The 17,257-nt window shown below is 48.1% G+C and overlaps 1 protein-coding gene across 1 annotated transcript in view; it reads right to left on the bottom strand.

Annotated features, from left to right (window-relative positions):
* ABCF2 (ATP binding cassette subfamily F member 2) overlaps positions 1-17,257 on the bottom strand; it is a 216,381-nt gene that overhangs the window by 13,383 nt on the left and 185,741 nt on the right. Inside the window, exon 11 of the mRNA XM_086939750.1 lies at positions 4,259-4,462. Within this exon, the coding sequence (XP_086795876.1) occupies positions 4,259-4,462 (204 nt within the window). The remainder of the gene's footprint in view (positions 1-4,258; positions 4,463-17,257) is intronic.

Genomic DNA, 17,257 nt, shown 5'->3' with positions numbered 1-17,257 from the left:
GGTTCCTCCGTGTCCTCCCCGACCTCATTATACCAGCAGACTTAATTCCAAAGCTGACCTGAGGCTTCTTGCTTCCCTTTGGAACCTTAACACTGGGTACTCGGAAGGTGGCTTTGTGTGTGGTGGGGTAGTCAGTGGTAAACGTGTGGCGATTGTTAGTAAAGTAACTGACCTTGTCAAAACCCCCCTATCCACACTCCGCTACACTCCTCTCCAAATTACTTTCCAACCAGTGAATCCCTTTGCTGCTGCTCACCACCTCTATCGCCACTGCCACTCAAACCCCTCCACCACTCTTCACCGTGTTCTGCTGCTCTCTCGCAGGATGGTACTACTCCTTTGCTCCTTCGCTGGTCATCTGGTCAAATTGCTGCCGGTGTTGCTGTCCGTATTATTGCCCAGCCTCTGCTCTCAGCTCCTAACTCTGATTCATGTGCCAGTTCCAAGCGCTTCCAATGCTTCAAGCGCTTCGATTTCGACTTCTGGCATTTTTCAACGGCCGGAGTGTAGCGCAGTGCCTCAGGGCTCTTCGGGGTGCCTTTCAGCCCTTCAACTATTCTGCTTGCACAGCCCACTCCCGGCCCGCACCTGACCCGCTTCTGCTTTTTAGGGCGATGTGGTGCAGTATGCCTCGGAGCCTTACGGCGCTTCAGGGCTCTCGGCCCCCCTCGGCCTGCTCCCGCACCAGACCCGCACCCAGCTCCCACTTCTCACCGCTTCTCTCCTGGCGCAATGTGGTGCGGGGCGCGGAGCCTCAGGATGCGGGGAGCCTCAGGATGCCAGAAAGCTTTGATGTTTAGATGCCACAAGCTCGCGACCGCTCCGGCACCGCGCCTGCTTCCGCTGCTTCCGTTCGCGCCACCCGCTTCACCACCGCTTCAGCTCTCGACTGCCTCGCACTGCTCGTGCTCTACTGCTCTGCTCCACAGCGACCTCTCGACCAGGGCGTATGAGCTGAGACAAATTGGGTGCAGTCCCATTTCTCAGTATCTTTGACTGGACTGCAGGGTGCTGGCAGACTGGCATGGCCCCAGGAGCAAAGGAGAAGACTGCATTCCCCACACCTGATAGGCATTATTAGTTCACCGTTATACCATTTGGCTTAAAGAATACCCCAGCCACGTTTCAAAGGTTGGCAAATCAAGTCCTTGCCAGGCTAGAGACCTTTAGTGCAGCATATCTAGATGATATTGCTGTTTATGGCTCCTCATGTCAGGATCACATGGTTCACCTGGGGAAGTTTCTACAGGCATTGCAATCTGCAGGCCGTCAAAGTGCCAGATAGGGCAGGGTTCTGTTGTATACTTGGGCCATCTTGTAGGGGGAGGCCAAGTGCAACCTTACGCCCCAAGATCCAGACAATTCTAAACTGAAGATCCAACAACCCAGACCGAAACCAGGGCATTCCTTGGCGTGACTGTACCACTGAAGGTGTGTACGGCACCATTGTGACACCTCACAGAACTCTCCTCCAAGATGATAAACTGGACAGTTGTCAAAAGGCTTTTGACACCCTGAAAGAATCAATGTGCTCAGCATCAATTCTCAGAGCTCCAGACTACACTAAGCAGATCATTGTGTGGACTGGAAGTGCTCCTTCTGGCATGGTTACCCTCCACTTTCTGCCCGACACTGAATGCAATTTTGACTGTGCACTGGGTCGGTCCCTACTAAGCAGGTTCCCAGCGCCTGTGTTCTTTCCCAAAACAGTACCTGTTTCCACAATTGGCGATATCTCTGACCCACATATAAGCCACTTTTACAAGGTACAAGTAGTACCAAGGGAATTGTGACCAAAGAGGGTTCTAAAGGCAGCAGCATGTAGTATGCCACCCTAAGAGACTCCTTAACAAGGACATGCACACTGCCACTGCAGCCTGCGTGTTTTGGTACAACTAAAAGCGAAGAGTTGACCTGGAACACATCCATGTGAGCCAGGCCTTCCAGCACTGCCTGAGGTATAGGTAAGTCACCTCTACAGCAGACCCTACAGGCCGAGGGCAGGGTGCACTATACCTCTGGTTAGGACATAATTGCATGATCTCATATGCCCCTTTAGTGTCTAAGTCTATTGCTAGACATTGTAAGTGCATAGGGAAGCCATAAAGAGTACATGGGCTGGGAGCTTTTCAATAGAGTTCCACAGCTCCATGATGGCTTCACCGAATTCCAAGATGTTTGGTTCTAAATATCTCAGACAAATGAGCCCACACTGATGCCAGTGCTGGATTCAATAAAAAATGCTCTCAGAGCGCACCTCAGAGGTGTCCCCTGAAAACCAACCAAACCATTAGTGTATAGCTGACTGGTCTGCACCAGCCTGTCGTTTCCAAACATGTTTCCAGACATGTTTCTGAGGCCCCCCCCGCCCCTCACACGTCCCCCTGAGCAGGAACAGCATTGAAGGGCTGTGAGCCTCAAATGCTTCCTTCCCTGTGTTATGATAGACAGGGCCTCTTCAGCTAGTGGAGATGCCCACCCACCAGACCAACTTTGAGCAGCAAGGTCAGCGGGAAAATTAGTAAGCAGAAGAGGTGTATCCTTCCTCAGCTAGGACCAACCCTAAGGTGTCCTGAGCTGAAGTGACCCCCTCGTTAGAAGATCCTCTACATTGGTTGCGAGCATTTTAGCCAATAGCATTAGGGGTATGCCCCATCCCCAAAAGGAGTGAACATACAAAGGGTGTAGTCACCCTAAAGGTAGGCAGCCCACTGGATACTACCTGCCAGTACCTGGAATGCACCTAAATTAAGTATTTGGGGGCACATGGCGACCTAAAGAAGGCCCAAAGAACTGTACCAGTAGTGAAGACTTCAGACGTAAACTGACTTGGCCGTAGCCCTACCTGTCTGTCTGCACACCTTGAAGAAACCTGCTCCCAAAAGAGACTCATCTTGCAGGTCCAGCAACCTCCACAACCCTGGGAGGACTGCCTACCTTCTCTAAAAACCAAGAACTCCCAAGGACAGTGGCCCTGTGCACAAAGTAGCCAACAAGAAGAGCTATAGTGCCCTGCTTAACTGCACAACCAGACCCACCTCTTGACCAGATGCTTTTGACGGAATCAAAGTGGCCCACCGGTCCCAAGAAGGTTAACCAGTGATATTGAGCCGGACTCTATCGCAGAGTGTCCCCTTCTGGACTCCACAATGACTCCTGCAGCCTCAATATGAACGGTCCCCCAACCACAACCAGCTCCGGTAAGACTTTTCAGACGTCCAAAAGCACCCCTACACCCACAGCCGGTCTTAGGGTGCTTGACAGACTGTGTACGGGTTTCTTAGCACCCCAACGTACCTCCAGAGCCAGTGTGCCTTGGTCCAGCTTCCAGGTCTGAGCCTGCAGCCTTTATTTGAAACAATCATTCTCCAATGATTTGAACTGGGTGCCTGAAGCTATGTTGGCACTCTGCACCCGACCGCCTCTGTGCCGCTGAGGGTGTGTGTTTGGTGCTGCCTCGTGCCCCATTCCCCCCTACAAGTACTGGTCCTCCCGGCCCCAAACTTAGATTTTACCTACCTTCAACTAGCACCTCCGAGTGCCTCCAGTCTCCATTGAATAACATTGGGCCCCCGAGTCGGAGTTTGACCTCTGCCCAGTGCCGCTGGTGGCATAGTGTTGATCCTAAAACTCGAAGACTGGAATTGTAAGTCGTTCACTTTACATGTGAATCTGCATGATTGTTTTCCTCCCATAGGTTAACATTGAACTGTTTGAAAAACGCACTGTGTCCACTTTTGATACTGAAAAACTAATATTGCGAAACTCACTTGTCTGCAACTAAGTATCTTTGGTTATAAGCAATAAACATACAAAAAGTAATATTTTTTTTAGAAACAATTGGTTTCTGATTTAGTCATTGTGCGTAATTATTTCTTGCCTGGGTGTGTACAACAAATGCTTAGCCTGCCCTCTGATAAGCCTAACTGCTCGCCGGCACTACCACAAAAGAGAGTATTAGTATCATCTACTTAAGCCTCTGTAAAGCCTCTGCAGATCGACTAGACTGAACACGATACCTTACTTTGGTATTGTATATACAAAACCAGCTTCCTACATGAGGAGAGCAGAATAAACACTGAGCACAATTTTCATAACACCCAACATTAAAAAGGAATTACTCAAATGAGAGCCTTGCTCCTTATTTTACATTGATTTTCAAGTACAACAAATATGGCCCAGTAAGTGACAATCTACCAGAAACCCTTAAACAACCGCTTAGCTCTAAACACATGCCATACAAAACCCAATTAGGTACCTGTTGAATAAGTCGAAAGTCGTGGCTAACTAGCATCATGCCTCCCTCAAAGTCATTGATTGCATCAGCAAGAGCATCAATTGTCTCAATATCCAGGTGATTGGTCGGTTCATCCAAGAAGAGCAAATGAGGATTCTGCCAGGCAAGCCACGCAAGACAGACACGGCACTTCTGTCCATCTGAGAGATTACGGATGGGACTGACCTGAAATAGACGCAAAACTAATTACAACCAAGGTAGGTAATAGTAAACACTGAACAGATCAGTAGCAAGGGTGAAAAGTAATATGCTACTTACCAGTATGCATCTGTTCTTGGCATGTAGGGCTGCTGACATTCATATCTGTGCATAGATTGCCGCCTTGTGTTGGTCCGGATGATTGCACTTTGTTGTTGTCTTGGAAGAGTCTTCGAAGTATCACGAGATAGGTGACTCCTCCCCTGGACTACAGTGCGCATGGGCATCTTCTCCATCCTCAGATTGTTTTTCGCCATTGTGGTAGAGATGGAGATAGTAAAGTAAGAGATGGCCATGCAAAAGATAATGCTGCAGCTGCGACAGGCACCGAGGAGGAGGGAGGGCAATATGAATGTCAGCAGCCCTACATGCCAAGAACAGATGCATACTGGTAAGTAGCATATTCCGTTCGAGGCATGTGGGCTGCTGAATTCATATCTGTGCATAGACTGTATAGCAGTATCTCCTCTAGCGGTGGTTACCTGTGCCAGCTGCAGCAGTTTGAAAAAGTTTTTAGGACAGCTTGGCCTACAGCAGCTTGCTGTTTTGCTTGCACGTCTACACAGTAGTGTTTTGTGAAAGTGTGTATGGTAGTCCATGTGGCTGCCCTACATATGTCTTCAAGAGGAATATTCCCTAGGAAAGCCATGGATGCCCCCATTTTCCTTGTAGAGTGTGCTCTTAGGGGGACAGTTAAAGTGAGTTTGGCTTTTTGATAGCATATTTGAATGCATTTAACTATCCATCTGGCTATTCCTGACTTTGATATTGGATTCCCTTTATGTTGTGGTGAAAAAGCAACAAATAATTGCTTTGTCTTTCTAAATGATTTTGTTCTGTCCACATAGTAAAGCAGAGCTATCTTTACATCTAGTGTGTGTAGGACTCTTTCGGCTACTGACTGGATTTTGAAAGAACACTGGCAGTTCTATCGCTTGATTGTGGAAATTTGATGCGATTTTTGGCATAAACTTATTGTTTGTCCTAAGAACTACCCTGTTAGCATGTACTTGCATGAAAGGTTCTTGAATTGTTCGTGCTTGTAATTCGCTAACTCGCCTGAGTGAGGTAATGGCAATCAAGAAAGCTACCTTCCACTTTAAGAATTGCAGTTCGCATGAATGTAGAGGTTCAAAAGAAGATCCCAGAAGTCTGGTAAGTACTATATTTAGATTCCAGACTGGGAAAGGAGGGTGTCTTGGAGGGATCACCCTTTTAAGACCCTCCATAAAAGCTTTGATTGCTGGTACTCTAAACAGTGAAAGGTGTTGCCTGTTTTGAAGGTATGCTGCTATAGCAGCTAGGTGTAGTCTTATTGAAGAGTATGCTAGGTTGCATGTTTGAAGATGCAGCAGGTAACATATAATGTTTTGTATGGAAGCATCTAATGGGTTGATTTGGTTATTGTTGCAGTAAATAACGAATCTTTTCCATTTAGCTGCATAGCATGCTCTAGTAGTTGGCCGTCTTGCCTCCTTGATAATGTTCATGCAATCAGGAGGAAAGTTAAGGTATCCAAACTAAGACTTCAGGAGCCAGATTGCTAGGTTCATCTGATTGGGATCTGGGTGTCTGATTTCTCCATGGTTCCGAGTTAGAAGATGAGGGGCAAGGCACAGCCTTTGATGAGGAACTACTGAAAGCTCCAGGAACGTTGTGTACCATGGTTGTCTTGCCCATGTGGGAGCAACCAGGATTAGCGTGAGTGACTGTTGCCGCAGTTTGCGTGCCACCAGTGGAATCAGCGGTGCTGGGGGAAAAGCGTACGCAAATCTGCCTGACCAGTTCATCCATATCGCATTGCCCTGTGACAATGGATGTGGGAACCTGGCGGCAAAGTACTGGCATTTCGAGTTTTCTTTTGTAGCAAACAGGTCTATTTTTGGGTGACCCCACTCTTTGAAGAATGGCTGGAGAACTTGGGGGTGAATCTCCCATTCGTGTAGTTGTTGGCTGTGCCTGCTGAGCAGGTCTGCTATCCGATTGTCTTTCCCTGGAAGGTGTTCTGCTAAGAGAAATATGTCTTTTGGAATTGCCCACTTCCATATGCTCTGTGCCAAGTGGGACAGCTGTGGAGAGTGTGTTCCTCCCTGTTTCTGGATATAGTACATTGCGGTCATGTTGTCCGTCCGGATCAACACAGTCTTGCTGTACAAGTATTTCTGGAATGCTTTCAGGGCTAGGAATATCGCTAACAACTCTAGTTGGTTGATATGCAGTTTCTTTTGTTTGGTTGTCCAGAGCCCTTGTACTGTGTAGTGAAGGAGATGGGCTCCCCAGCCTGTCAGTGATGCGTCCGCTGTTAATACTAGTTGTGGAACCGGCTCTTGGAACAGTCGCCCCTTGGAAAGGTTTTGTGGGTTCCACCACTGCAGAGAGCTGTGAGCGAGACGGTCTACCAACACTAGGTCTTTTAGTTGTCCTTTAGCCTGGTTCCATTGCCATGCTAGGCATTCCTGCAATGGACGCCTTTGAAGTCTGGCATGGGGGACAATGAATATGCAGGAGGCCATTATGCCTATGAGCTGCATGAAGACTCGAGCTGGCAGAGAGTGTTGTGGCAGAAATTTGCGAATGAGCATCTGCATGCTGGCTATTTTCGCTGAATTTGAGTATGCCTTTGCCACTAAGGTATCTATAGTGGCTCCCAGATATTGTTGTATGTGGGACTGTTGCAGATGCGATTTTGGGTAGTTTATTGAGAAGCCTAGGCTGTGTAGCAGCTGGAGTGTGAGACGTGTTTTCTGCACCTTTTTGGTACGATTTTGCTTGTATTAGCCAATCGTCCAGATGCAGGAACACATGAATGTGTTCTCTCCTGAGATGTGCCGCTACTGTTGCTAAGCATTTTGTAAACACTCTTGGAGCTGTGGTTACCGCGAAGGGCAAGACCTTGAATTGGTAGTGTTGACCTTCTATTGTGAACCGGAGATATTTTCTGTGAGCTGGATGGATGGGTATGTGAAAATACGCGTCCTTGAGGTCCAATGTTGCTAGGAAGTCTCCTTGCTGTAGTAACGTCCTTTTTTGTGTATCGGCGCCCTTCGGCTTGGCGTCCTTTTTGGGCTCTACGGCCTGTTTCGGGTCAGCGCCCTTCGGCTCCACGGCCTTTTTTGGGTCTGTTTTCTTGGGGTCGACGCCTTTAGGCTGCACGGCCTTCTTCGGCTCGACTGTGTTATTAGGATAGACGCCTTTAGGCTGTACGTTTTTCTTCGGGTTGACGGCCTTCGGGTCGACAAACTTTTTAGGCTCTGGAACCTTCTTTGGGATTGCGGTACTTGGCCCGGGGGTCTCTGAAGGTTTCGGTGCCGAGCCGGATGGCGGGGCTGGCGAATGTTTCTTTGGATCTTGGCTAAGGCCTTTTGGCGATGCCCCGACCAGAGCCTTCGGTAACAGGGTAATCGGTGTCGGGGGCATTGTACTCACGATTTGCCCCGGTGGGATCTCGTCATCGGAGTCAGAGTAGTCCTCGACGGTGACTATCTCTAGGTCCGTATCTGTAGCTTCTGGAAGTTCTTGGTCATCATCGAAGATGTTGTCCGGTTCCGGTGCCTGTCGCTGCATCTCTTGCCTAGCGGCCCGTCGATTTCGTATGGTTTTCTTCGATCGAAACTGGGCAAAGGCTGGGCAGATTTCTTCTTATGGTCTGGAGAAAGGCACTTGTTGCATACTTGATGCTTGTCAGTATGCGGGAACTTGGAGTGGCATTGTGGGCATCTTTTGAACGGGCTCCTTTCCATCGACAGCAGGCCCACGTGATGCCGAAAAGGCCCAACGGCCCGCATCGACGACCGATTCGAGATGGAAAGCTTTAGCGAGTCAAGAGGTACCGAGCGAGAACAATACCGTCGAAGGCCTTTTGGCCTTTATAAAAGTTTTGTTTCGATTCCGAAGTTAGAGTGTAGGAATAACATCCAAACCCAATGGCGGAAAAAAACAATCTGAGGATGGAGAAGATGCCCATGCGCACTGTAGTCCAGGAGAGGAGTCACCTATCTCGTGATACTTCGAAGACTCTTCCAGGACAACAAAGTGCAATCATCCGGACCCAACACTAGGCGGCGATCTATGCACAGATATGAATTCAGCAGCCCACATGCCTCGAACATGGGTATTTCATAGAGTCTAGGTACACTGTAGTGCAACATTGAAGGGGCAAGCAGGAGAAATGGAAATATTTACACCCGAAGGCGAGTGGACTGTACAGTAAGCCATCTAACAGACCTGTGAATAGAGAAGATATTAGCTATTAGAGGGGCAACATCAACCATAGGGGAACCACAGTATTGAGAAATTTACCACAAAGTGGTGGAACCAAAGAAAGCATTTATAGGAGGATACATAGTGTTAGACCCTGATCACCCTTTGATGCTAATTGTAAGCTGATGAAGGCTAGGAAAGATGAGGACAGAAGGCGATGAAGGTTGCTCTAGTGGAGCTAACAGGAGTACTTCCGTCATGAATTTGCGGAGTTGTAATTGCCTAGCTGCAAGGTATAACTTGATATGCTCCAGACCTTGCTACAGCATCATAGACTGATGTCTAGTGGCTAACCTAATAGAGAATAATCAGCAAATTAATGATCTAGAGTTTGGGAATGAGCGATCACAGAAAACAATGGCTGCAGATAAATAATAAAGAGCTGGAGTGGAAGGATGGGGCAGCAGTGGCTTCAGCTTCTCCTTCCTCCTTAGTCCTATACTAAAGGTTTATATTTTAAAATAAATACTAATGTGGAATGTAGTCTTCAAACATGCTATTACCAACATTGTGAAGGCACTCAAATCCTCTTGAATTAAGAGTAGTAAAGCTGGAAAAAAAACTTTTCAGAAGTGCAGGGACAACTAGATCAGACCACTCATCGACTGCCAAGCCATTCGAAAACGCAGTGGCACATTTAATTGAAAAAATTTGAGTGGCCCAGTTTATGTTCACAGCCAGCATGTCCCATATAACCCAAGCGATTTCATTGCTGCCAGGAGATACAACATTGTGAGGAAGACATGACCCCACTCCTGGCTTTTCCAGGCCCAGTACTAAGCCAGTTCAGACTTCAGTCCCATTCTTATAATGCAAACAGTGAACATGGCATAAATCCTGACCCCTTCGGCTACAAGAGGAAGCGAGCAACTCCCTTGACATGGACCTCATGGAGAGAAAGAGATCACTCCCAATGCAGCAGATCAAGAGCAGTAAATCCCTAGGTCCCACCGGTCTGGTGCCTGAATTCTTTACATGTGTCAAATCCTGTGTCGTGTGTTCACTGCGCACGATATATTCTAGGGCACGCAAGGATAGAAGGTGGCCACAAGATCTGCATCCAGTGACGATAGTTATGATACATAAGAAAGTAAAGCCACTGGAGAACTACATCTTACAGGCCAGTCTCACTCCTCAAATTGGAGACCAAGATATTGGTGAAGGCCCTGGCTAACCACCTGCTGCAGGTGGCCGATATATTGGTGGTCCCAGATAATCAGGCTTTATGCCTTACAGAACGAAAAGGCACAACAGGTTGGACAAAATATCTGGCATGTTGCAACCGGGTCAGGGAGCTTGCTGCTTTATTGAGGTTGGACGCCACAAAGGGCTTTGACTCGGTGGAATGGCCCTACAGGTGGGTGGTATTGCATAAAATGGAGATGGGCCCACAATTCCTGCCTGGGCGCAGCTATTACACAAAGACCCAATGTGGCTCGCCGGGACAGGCTTCAAATCTCTGATGGGCAAGGCGGCTGTAGAAAAGAGCCGCTTTTTGCACGGTTACCACCTCAGTTTTTGCAAGATACTTGATGCCACTTGACAGAGTGTGCTGGGATCCTGCTAACCCGGCCCCAGTATTATTGATCTTTCCCAAAAATGTACCTTTGGACTCCTAACTGGCACTTCTCTGGGCCACATGTAAGTCCCTTATAAAAGCCACCCCTGGTACCAAGGTCCTGGTGACTAGAGAGGGCCTGAGGGCTGAAGCATGTATTATGCCACCCTCCGAGAACCCTCACCTTTGCACCCCCATCCTGCTATTGCAGTCTTCTGGGTGCTTTGGTGCAGACCAAATTAAATAGTCGACATGGCACACACCGCTGTGTGCCTTGCTGACCTACACTGCCTGTGGCATGGGTAAGTCACCACTCTAGCAGGCTTTACAGCTCTAAAGGCAGGTGGCACCATACCACACGCTAGGGCATAGCTGAGTGAGCACAATGCCCCAATGGCGTGTGTGCCATTCACAGACATTTTAGGTGCAGTGAAGCCATTTTGAGTACATGGGTTGGGAGTTTGCCAACACAAACTCCACAGCTTCACAATGGCTTTACTTAAGTCTAGGAAGTTTAGTCTCAAACTTCTCAGCACATTAAACCCATACTGATGCCACTGTTAGATTTAATGAAAAATGCACATAGAGGGCATCTTAGAGATGCTCCCTAAAAAACAACCAACTCTGGTGTGGTTCCTGACTGACTACCAGCCATCTGCCACAACCTGACAGGTTTCTGGGCCCCTGGATCGGAAGCCCTCCCAGGAACAAAGCATATTCTGGGCAGAGGTGTCATTCTGCCTTCCCCAGGATGTGCAGGGTCCTCGAAGAAGGATGTTTAACGGCCTGCTGCCTTTGTTCTCTAACCCCAGCCTTTTGCTGCTATCAGAAATTGGCTCCCACTGGTTCCGACCCCCATTTTGGGTGCGTGAACCAGCGCGAAAACCTATCCCGGGAGAGAGGTGTGCCCACTTTGCCAACCTCACCCCTCAGGTGAGGGAGGCGAGGTGAAGCACACATCTAAGTCCCCACCATTTTTTAGATGGGGCACCTCTCCAATCAGAAAAAGGCTTATGCCCCCTTCCCACTGGAGGGAGGCATACTAGGGGATGAAATGAAATGAAAAATTATATTTATATAGCGCGTACATACCCGGAGGCCTCGCAGCGCTAGAACTGAATAATTTAGTGAGCAAGATAGCAAGGTATTAGCACATTTTAGAAAACAGGTAAGTTTTTTATGTTTTCCTGAAGACCATCAGGTCGCTAATCTCCCGCATATTCAGCGGGAGCGAGTTCCACATCTTTGCCGCCATGTGTGAAAAAGCCCGGCCTCCCCAACGAGCCTTATTGACTTTGGTTGTAGTGGCGAGATGCAGGATGCTGGAACGAAGGGTTCTCGATGGAATGCAAGGTACAACCAAAGAACGCAGGATAGCTGGGCCTGTTCGGTGAAATGCTTTGTGCACAATGCACATAGCTTTGAAGTGCGTTCTGGCAGCAATTGGGAGCCAGTGGAGTTCTTTTAGGGCCTTCCTTGCTGATTGCCAGCGGGGGATACCGAACAAAAGTCGGGCAGCGCAATTTTGTGTGACTTGGAGTCTGTTGGTCACTGCTGCCGGGGCTCCCAAATATAATGCATTTCCATAATCCAGGCTGGAGAGTATCAAGGCCTGAACCATGATTCTCCTCGCCTGGAAAGGAAGCAATGGGAGGATCTTCCGGAGCATTCTCAACAGTCCAATACAGATGGAAGCAGTTTTGGTGGCCTGCACAGAAAAATCTAATGCTTTATCAAGCCAGACTCCAAGGCTCTTGATGTGGGGTTTCGGTGAGGGAGGAGAACCAAGACATGTGGGCCAGATGGAGACCAGAGTGGTCGGCGCAAGGTTGCCCAGTAGCATGATCTCCGTCTTCTCCCCGTTGAGTCTGAGACATGAGGAATGCATCCACTTGGCTACTGCCTCTAGACAGGGCCCCAGGGTGTTGGATGAACCCTCTGTGTGATCCAAAGAGACCACCAGTTGGGTATCATCCGCGTAGGTGATGATACGCACACCGAAGGGCTGAACAATTCCTGCTAGAGGACTCATGTAGACATTAAAGAGCGTGGGACTCAGGGCCGAGCCCTGAGGAACCCCACAGCTCAGTGGATGTTTCGAGGATACTGCCTCGCCCTCGAACACCTGGAAGAAGCGCTCATCCAGGAAGGTGGGCAGCCATTCCAGGGCCGCGCCCGACACGCCCATGCGTGATGTAGACATCCCAAGGAAGGGACCCATTGGTCACAACCTGAACACCCCTGTAATGCCTCCAAATGTATTATTTAGGGGCACCTCTGAACCATGCCTCTTCAGATTCGACATGACAAGAAGGACCGAAGAGCAATGCTCCAGAACAGCACAATGACAACTGCCTTGTCCCCAGCCCTACTGGCCTATCTCCTGCTCTGGACCCCTGCAAGCTAAACCGGCATGTCCTGCAGCCGGCATCCTTTAAGAACCCAGGAGACCCGTCCTGCCTTCACAAAGAGCTCCCATGAACATCGGATTTGTCCAATACCAAGACAAGAGACTCCAGATCCAGCCGGATCTGCAAGTACTGACCACTCTGCACCAGACACCCACGGCCAGAGTTAGGGTGACCAAACACCACAGCAAGGTTCGCCCCCCGGAGATCCTGACCTGAGTGCCAGCGTTGCACGACCTCCACCGACCCTCACCTCAAAGCCTGCAGGCTCAATACAAAGGGTCTCCCCAAACGCAAGAGGAACCGGTAAGCATAATCAGACACGAAAGGACATTACTGTATCCTCAGCTCCTGTGACCTGAGGTGCCCGACCAACAGTTTCCCGGTTCCCAGCAACTCTAACTTCATCCTCCAATGGTTGGTTCCTTTAGTTAAGTCTTCTGGGTCCAGCCTGAAGTAACTTTCCGTGACTGACGTCCTCCATTGAATTGCATTGGGCTCCCGACACCTCCGAAGCACCCTGCTCCCGGCCTCCCCTGCCTCACTGGTGGTGTGGACTTGGTGCAATCCTGGGACCCCTGTGCCCTGATCTTAACCCCAGTAGCTTGGTTCCTGAGACCGAGTGGCCTGTCCGTGAGCATTCCCTAACCAAGGTGCCCCCCTAGGCCCACATTTGCACCCTGCACCTGGTCACCCTAGTGCGGCTGGTCATGCCCCTTGAGTGCCAACCTGAACCTTGGTCCTACCCCCCCAAAACTCCAATTCCAAAACCAATTTACTCACCTGTAACTGAACACTTTGTTTTACCTATAGGACTGAACAGTGGGGTTTTCTCTAAAACTCCAAGTGTTGAACTGTTTTGTACTGCACAAACTGTAATCTATTGTTTAAACAAGAGTTAACCTGCTTACAAGTGTCCTGTGCTGTGTAAACTGTGTGGGGAGTATGTCTCATACCAAACCAGAACTGTTACAAAAAAGTAATCAAAAAGTACTTACCAGCATTTAACTTTTCTCAACTGCAAAAAGTAATTTAAATGTTCTTGCAAATCCAGATTTCACTGTCTTACTGAAAGTAACATTGTATGAAGAGTTTAACTTACCTGCTACTGAGTGAATCTTGTTCTAGAAATAAAAATAACAAAATAATAACTTTTTATACATTCAATTTGTCTGGATTCCGTTTGTGTGTGACCCCATTTCTTGCTTGAGTACGAAGAACAGATGCTCAACACTACCCTACTGATAAGCCGGACAGCTCAACCACAAAAGAGAGTAAGGTATTATCCACTTTAGCCTATGCTATGCCTCTGGGGATCCACTTGACTGTGCACACTATACCTTACTTTGTTCAGTATATACAGAGCCAGATTCCTACTGCAGCTCTCTATAAAAAGAATTACCCACCCAATTTCCTGTAGGTGTTACAAAATACCCCCTTTGACATCCCAAATAGTTTTTCGGGCGGTGGCCCGCACAACATGTACATTGTTGTGGATAAGATGGGGCACCATGGACAGCCATGATCATTCTCACCAGGAAGCCTGTGGACGGCAGCACTGCCCTCCCCAACTTCAAACCATTATTGGGAGATGACACTGCAGGTGATCAAGGACTTTTTTCTCATAGCGGGAGCCCTAGTTACATGCGGTTCCACATGCGAAGGAACCAGAGGGGTACATGCATTGAGTCTATGGAAAGCTCCGACTGCCACAGCGGTCAAGACTTGGCATACAGCTACTCAGACCCTGGGATTGCAACAGAAATTGATGATTGAGACCCCACTTGGGGACTCTGCCTGCAGCTCCTGTCAGGGACTATCCTGGACTATGTCAGGAACACAGTCAGGGACTTGAGCAAGGACTGGGAACTGGGTAGAAAGTGCACAGAAAGAGTAGTACAGCACTGCCCAGGATCACAGGTAGTCAGAGGAGAAAAGGGACCCAAAGGGGAAGCCTGTACAAGTGAACAAGATGGGTACGACTCAGAAAGGAAGGGCACTCACGAAGCAATTTAGTATTCAGAATAACTACACCCAGGACAAATGTGCAAGACATATTTATGACAGCATTAAAAATAAAGGAGAGTGTGGGGTAAAGCATTTAGAAGCTCCACGTGGTAAGACAAGCTCAGTAAGTTTCTCACTCACAATTGCTGTTACAGATACTGACTGCCAATACCCAGATATAGGATATGTATGCAGAGGCATGGTCTGTTGTGCATATACCTATGGTGATGTTATCCCTTTCGATGCTGATGACGAGCTCAGCTCGTCATCACCCACGGGTGTCGTGTGCTGATGACGAGCTGAGCTCGTCATGGTGCCACTAAAATGGCATTTTCCAGCACACAGCGGGAAAACGCCTAGCAGCCAAGAGGTTAAAAATGTAACTCAGACAATATTCACACCGAACAAGAAACACCACCTAGGTAGTCAGCTGTGCCCACGGCTCCTGGCGATCAAACAGGAACACTCAAGGCAGTAACAGCAAGGGGGTAGAACTAAAAACAAGCACAATAGACAAGGAGCTAGCAAGGAGGAGGGCTTAACAGGAAAGGATGGAAATCACAGGACACACTTGGCAGAAAGCAGGTAACATACATTCAAGGTAGCAGAAGCAAGACAGCAGAATAGATAGACAGCAAACTAGAATTGGAACCAAGGAAATGGGAAAAAAGGCAGGGACTGGAAAAGGATATACAGAAGGGGAGGCTACAAATGTATACTAGAATAGTGCAGGTTAAGGAATAAAGAAAACAAAGTAGCATAGAAGGCATTTCTGGGGCAGTAAAAGAAATAGCTACAGCTCAGGAAACAAGGAGTCAAGAGAGCACTGCAAGCAGTGCAAATCAGGAACAAGAAATAGCTGAAGCCCAAGAACAGGAACAAGAATAACTATAGCTCAGGAAACAAGGTAGCACTGCAGGCAGTGCTAGTTCAGACACAAGGAATAGCTATAGCTCAGGAATGAAGGGACAAGGATTAACTATAGCTCAGGAATCAAGGAATATCACAAGCTCAGTAAACAAGGATCGGTCTCGCAGGAAAACAGCTACAATGACCAACGGTGCGCTGAAGGGAGCTGGGCTTAAAAGAGCTCACAGTAATTACATGCATCAGGTGTGATCAGGCTAGCAGCAGCCAGCCACAGGTGAGCTAAATTCCTCCACCCATCCTTGGCCAGCAGGGGTGGAGAAGGAGCAGTGAGCAGGGATTTTAAGGTAGGAAAATGCTACTTACCAGTATGCATCTGTTCTTGGCATGTAGAGCTGCAGAGTTGTACACTGTGCATAGATCGCTACCTAGTGTTGGGCCCGGATGTTTGCAGTTTGTTTTTGTCCTGAAAAGTTCTTTGGAAGTCACGAGTTAGGCGACTCCTCCTTTGGACCACATTGCGCTTGGGCATCGGCTCCATCCCCAGATTGTTTTTCGCCATTAGGGAAATGATGGAGCTTTGCAAGTACAGGAAGGATGCCCGTATAATTTGTATCTAATTAAGATAATACTGGAACAGACAAGGGTAGCCGGCGGGTGGGCGTGTACAACTCTGCAGCTCTACATGCCAACAGATGCATACTGGTAAGTAGCATTTTCCGTTCGAGGCATATGAGCTGCAGATTGTGCACTGTGCATGGATTATATAGCAGTACCCACTCTTAGCGGCGACCACCCCTATCTGTTGCAGTAGTTTGGAATAATGTTTTGAGAACAGCCTGGCCCACATTAGCTTGTGGTTTTGTTTGCAGATCTACACAATAGTGTTTTGTGAATGTGTGCGGTGTAGACCATGTAGCTGCTCTGCAGATGTCATCTAGGGGAATGTTCCCTAAAAATGCCATTGAAGCCCCTATCATTCTGGTAGAGTGGGCTTTAGGAGGAACAGATAGCGTACGTTTAGCTTTTTGGTAGCAAATCTGTATGCATTTGACAATCCATCTAGCTATCCTAGGTTTTGAAATGGGATTACCCTTGTGTGGTGGTGAGAATGACACAAAAAGTTGTTTTGTCTTACGAAAGGGTTGTGCTCTTTCTATGTAGTATAGCAGCGCTCTTTTGACATCTAATGTGTGAAGAGCTCTTTCTGCTACTGACAGTGGTTGCGAGAAGAAAACTGGCAGTTCCACAGATTGAGATGGAATGGAGAAATGACTTTAGGCAGGAATTTCGGATTAGTACGCAGAACAACCTTATTTTGATGCATTTGCAAAAAAGGTACTTGAATGGGCAGTGCTTGTAGTTCACTAACTCTGCGCAGAGAAGTAATAGCTACTAGGAACGCAACTTTCCATGTTAAAAATTGTAATTCACATATGTGTAGGGGTTCGAAGGGAGGCCCCATTATACTACTTGCTTCTGGAAAGCTTTTAGTGCTAGGAATACTGCTAGTAACTCCAGATGATTGATATGGAGTAATTTTTGTTGCGGTGTCCATCTGCCTTGCATGGTGTGTTGCGACAGGTGGGCTCCCCAGCCGGAGAGCGATGCGTCTGCAGTTAAGATTATCTGGGGAACTGGCGCTAGGAATGGTTTTCCCTT

The sequence above is a fragment of the Lissotriton vulgaris genome, chromosome 10 (assembly GCF_964263255.1).
Source record: "Lissotriton vulgaris chromosome 10, aLisVul1.2, whole genome shotgun sequence".
Classification (NCBI taxonomy): domain Eukaryota; kingdom Metazoa; phylum Chordata; class Amphibia; order Caudata; family Salamandridae; genus Lissotriton; species Lissotriton vulgaris.
Note: the sequence above shows the minus strand (reverse complement) of the source record. Positions and strands in the feature narration are given on the sequence as shown.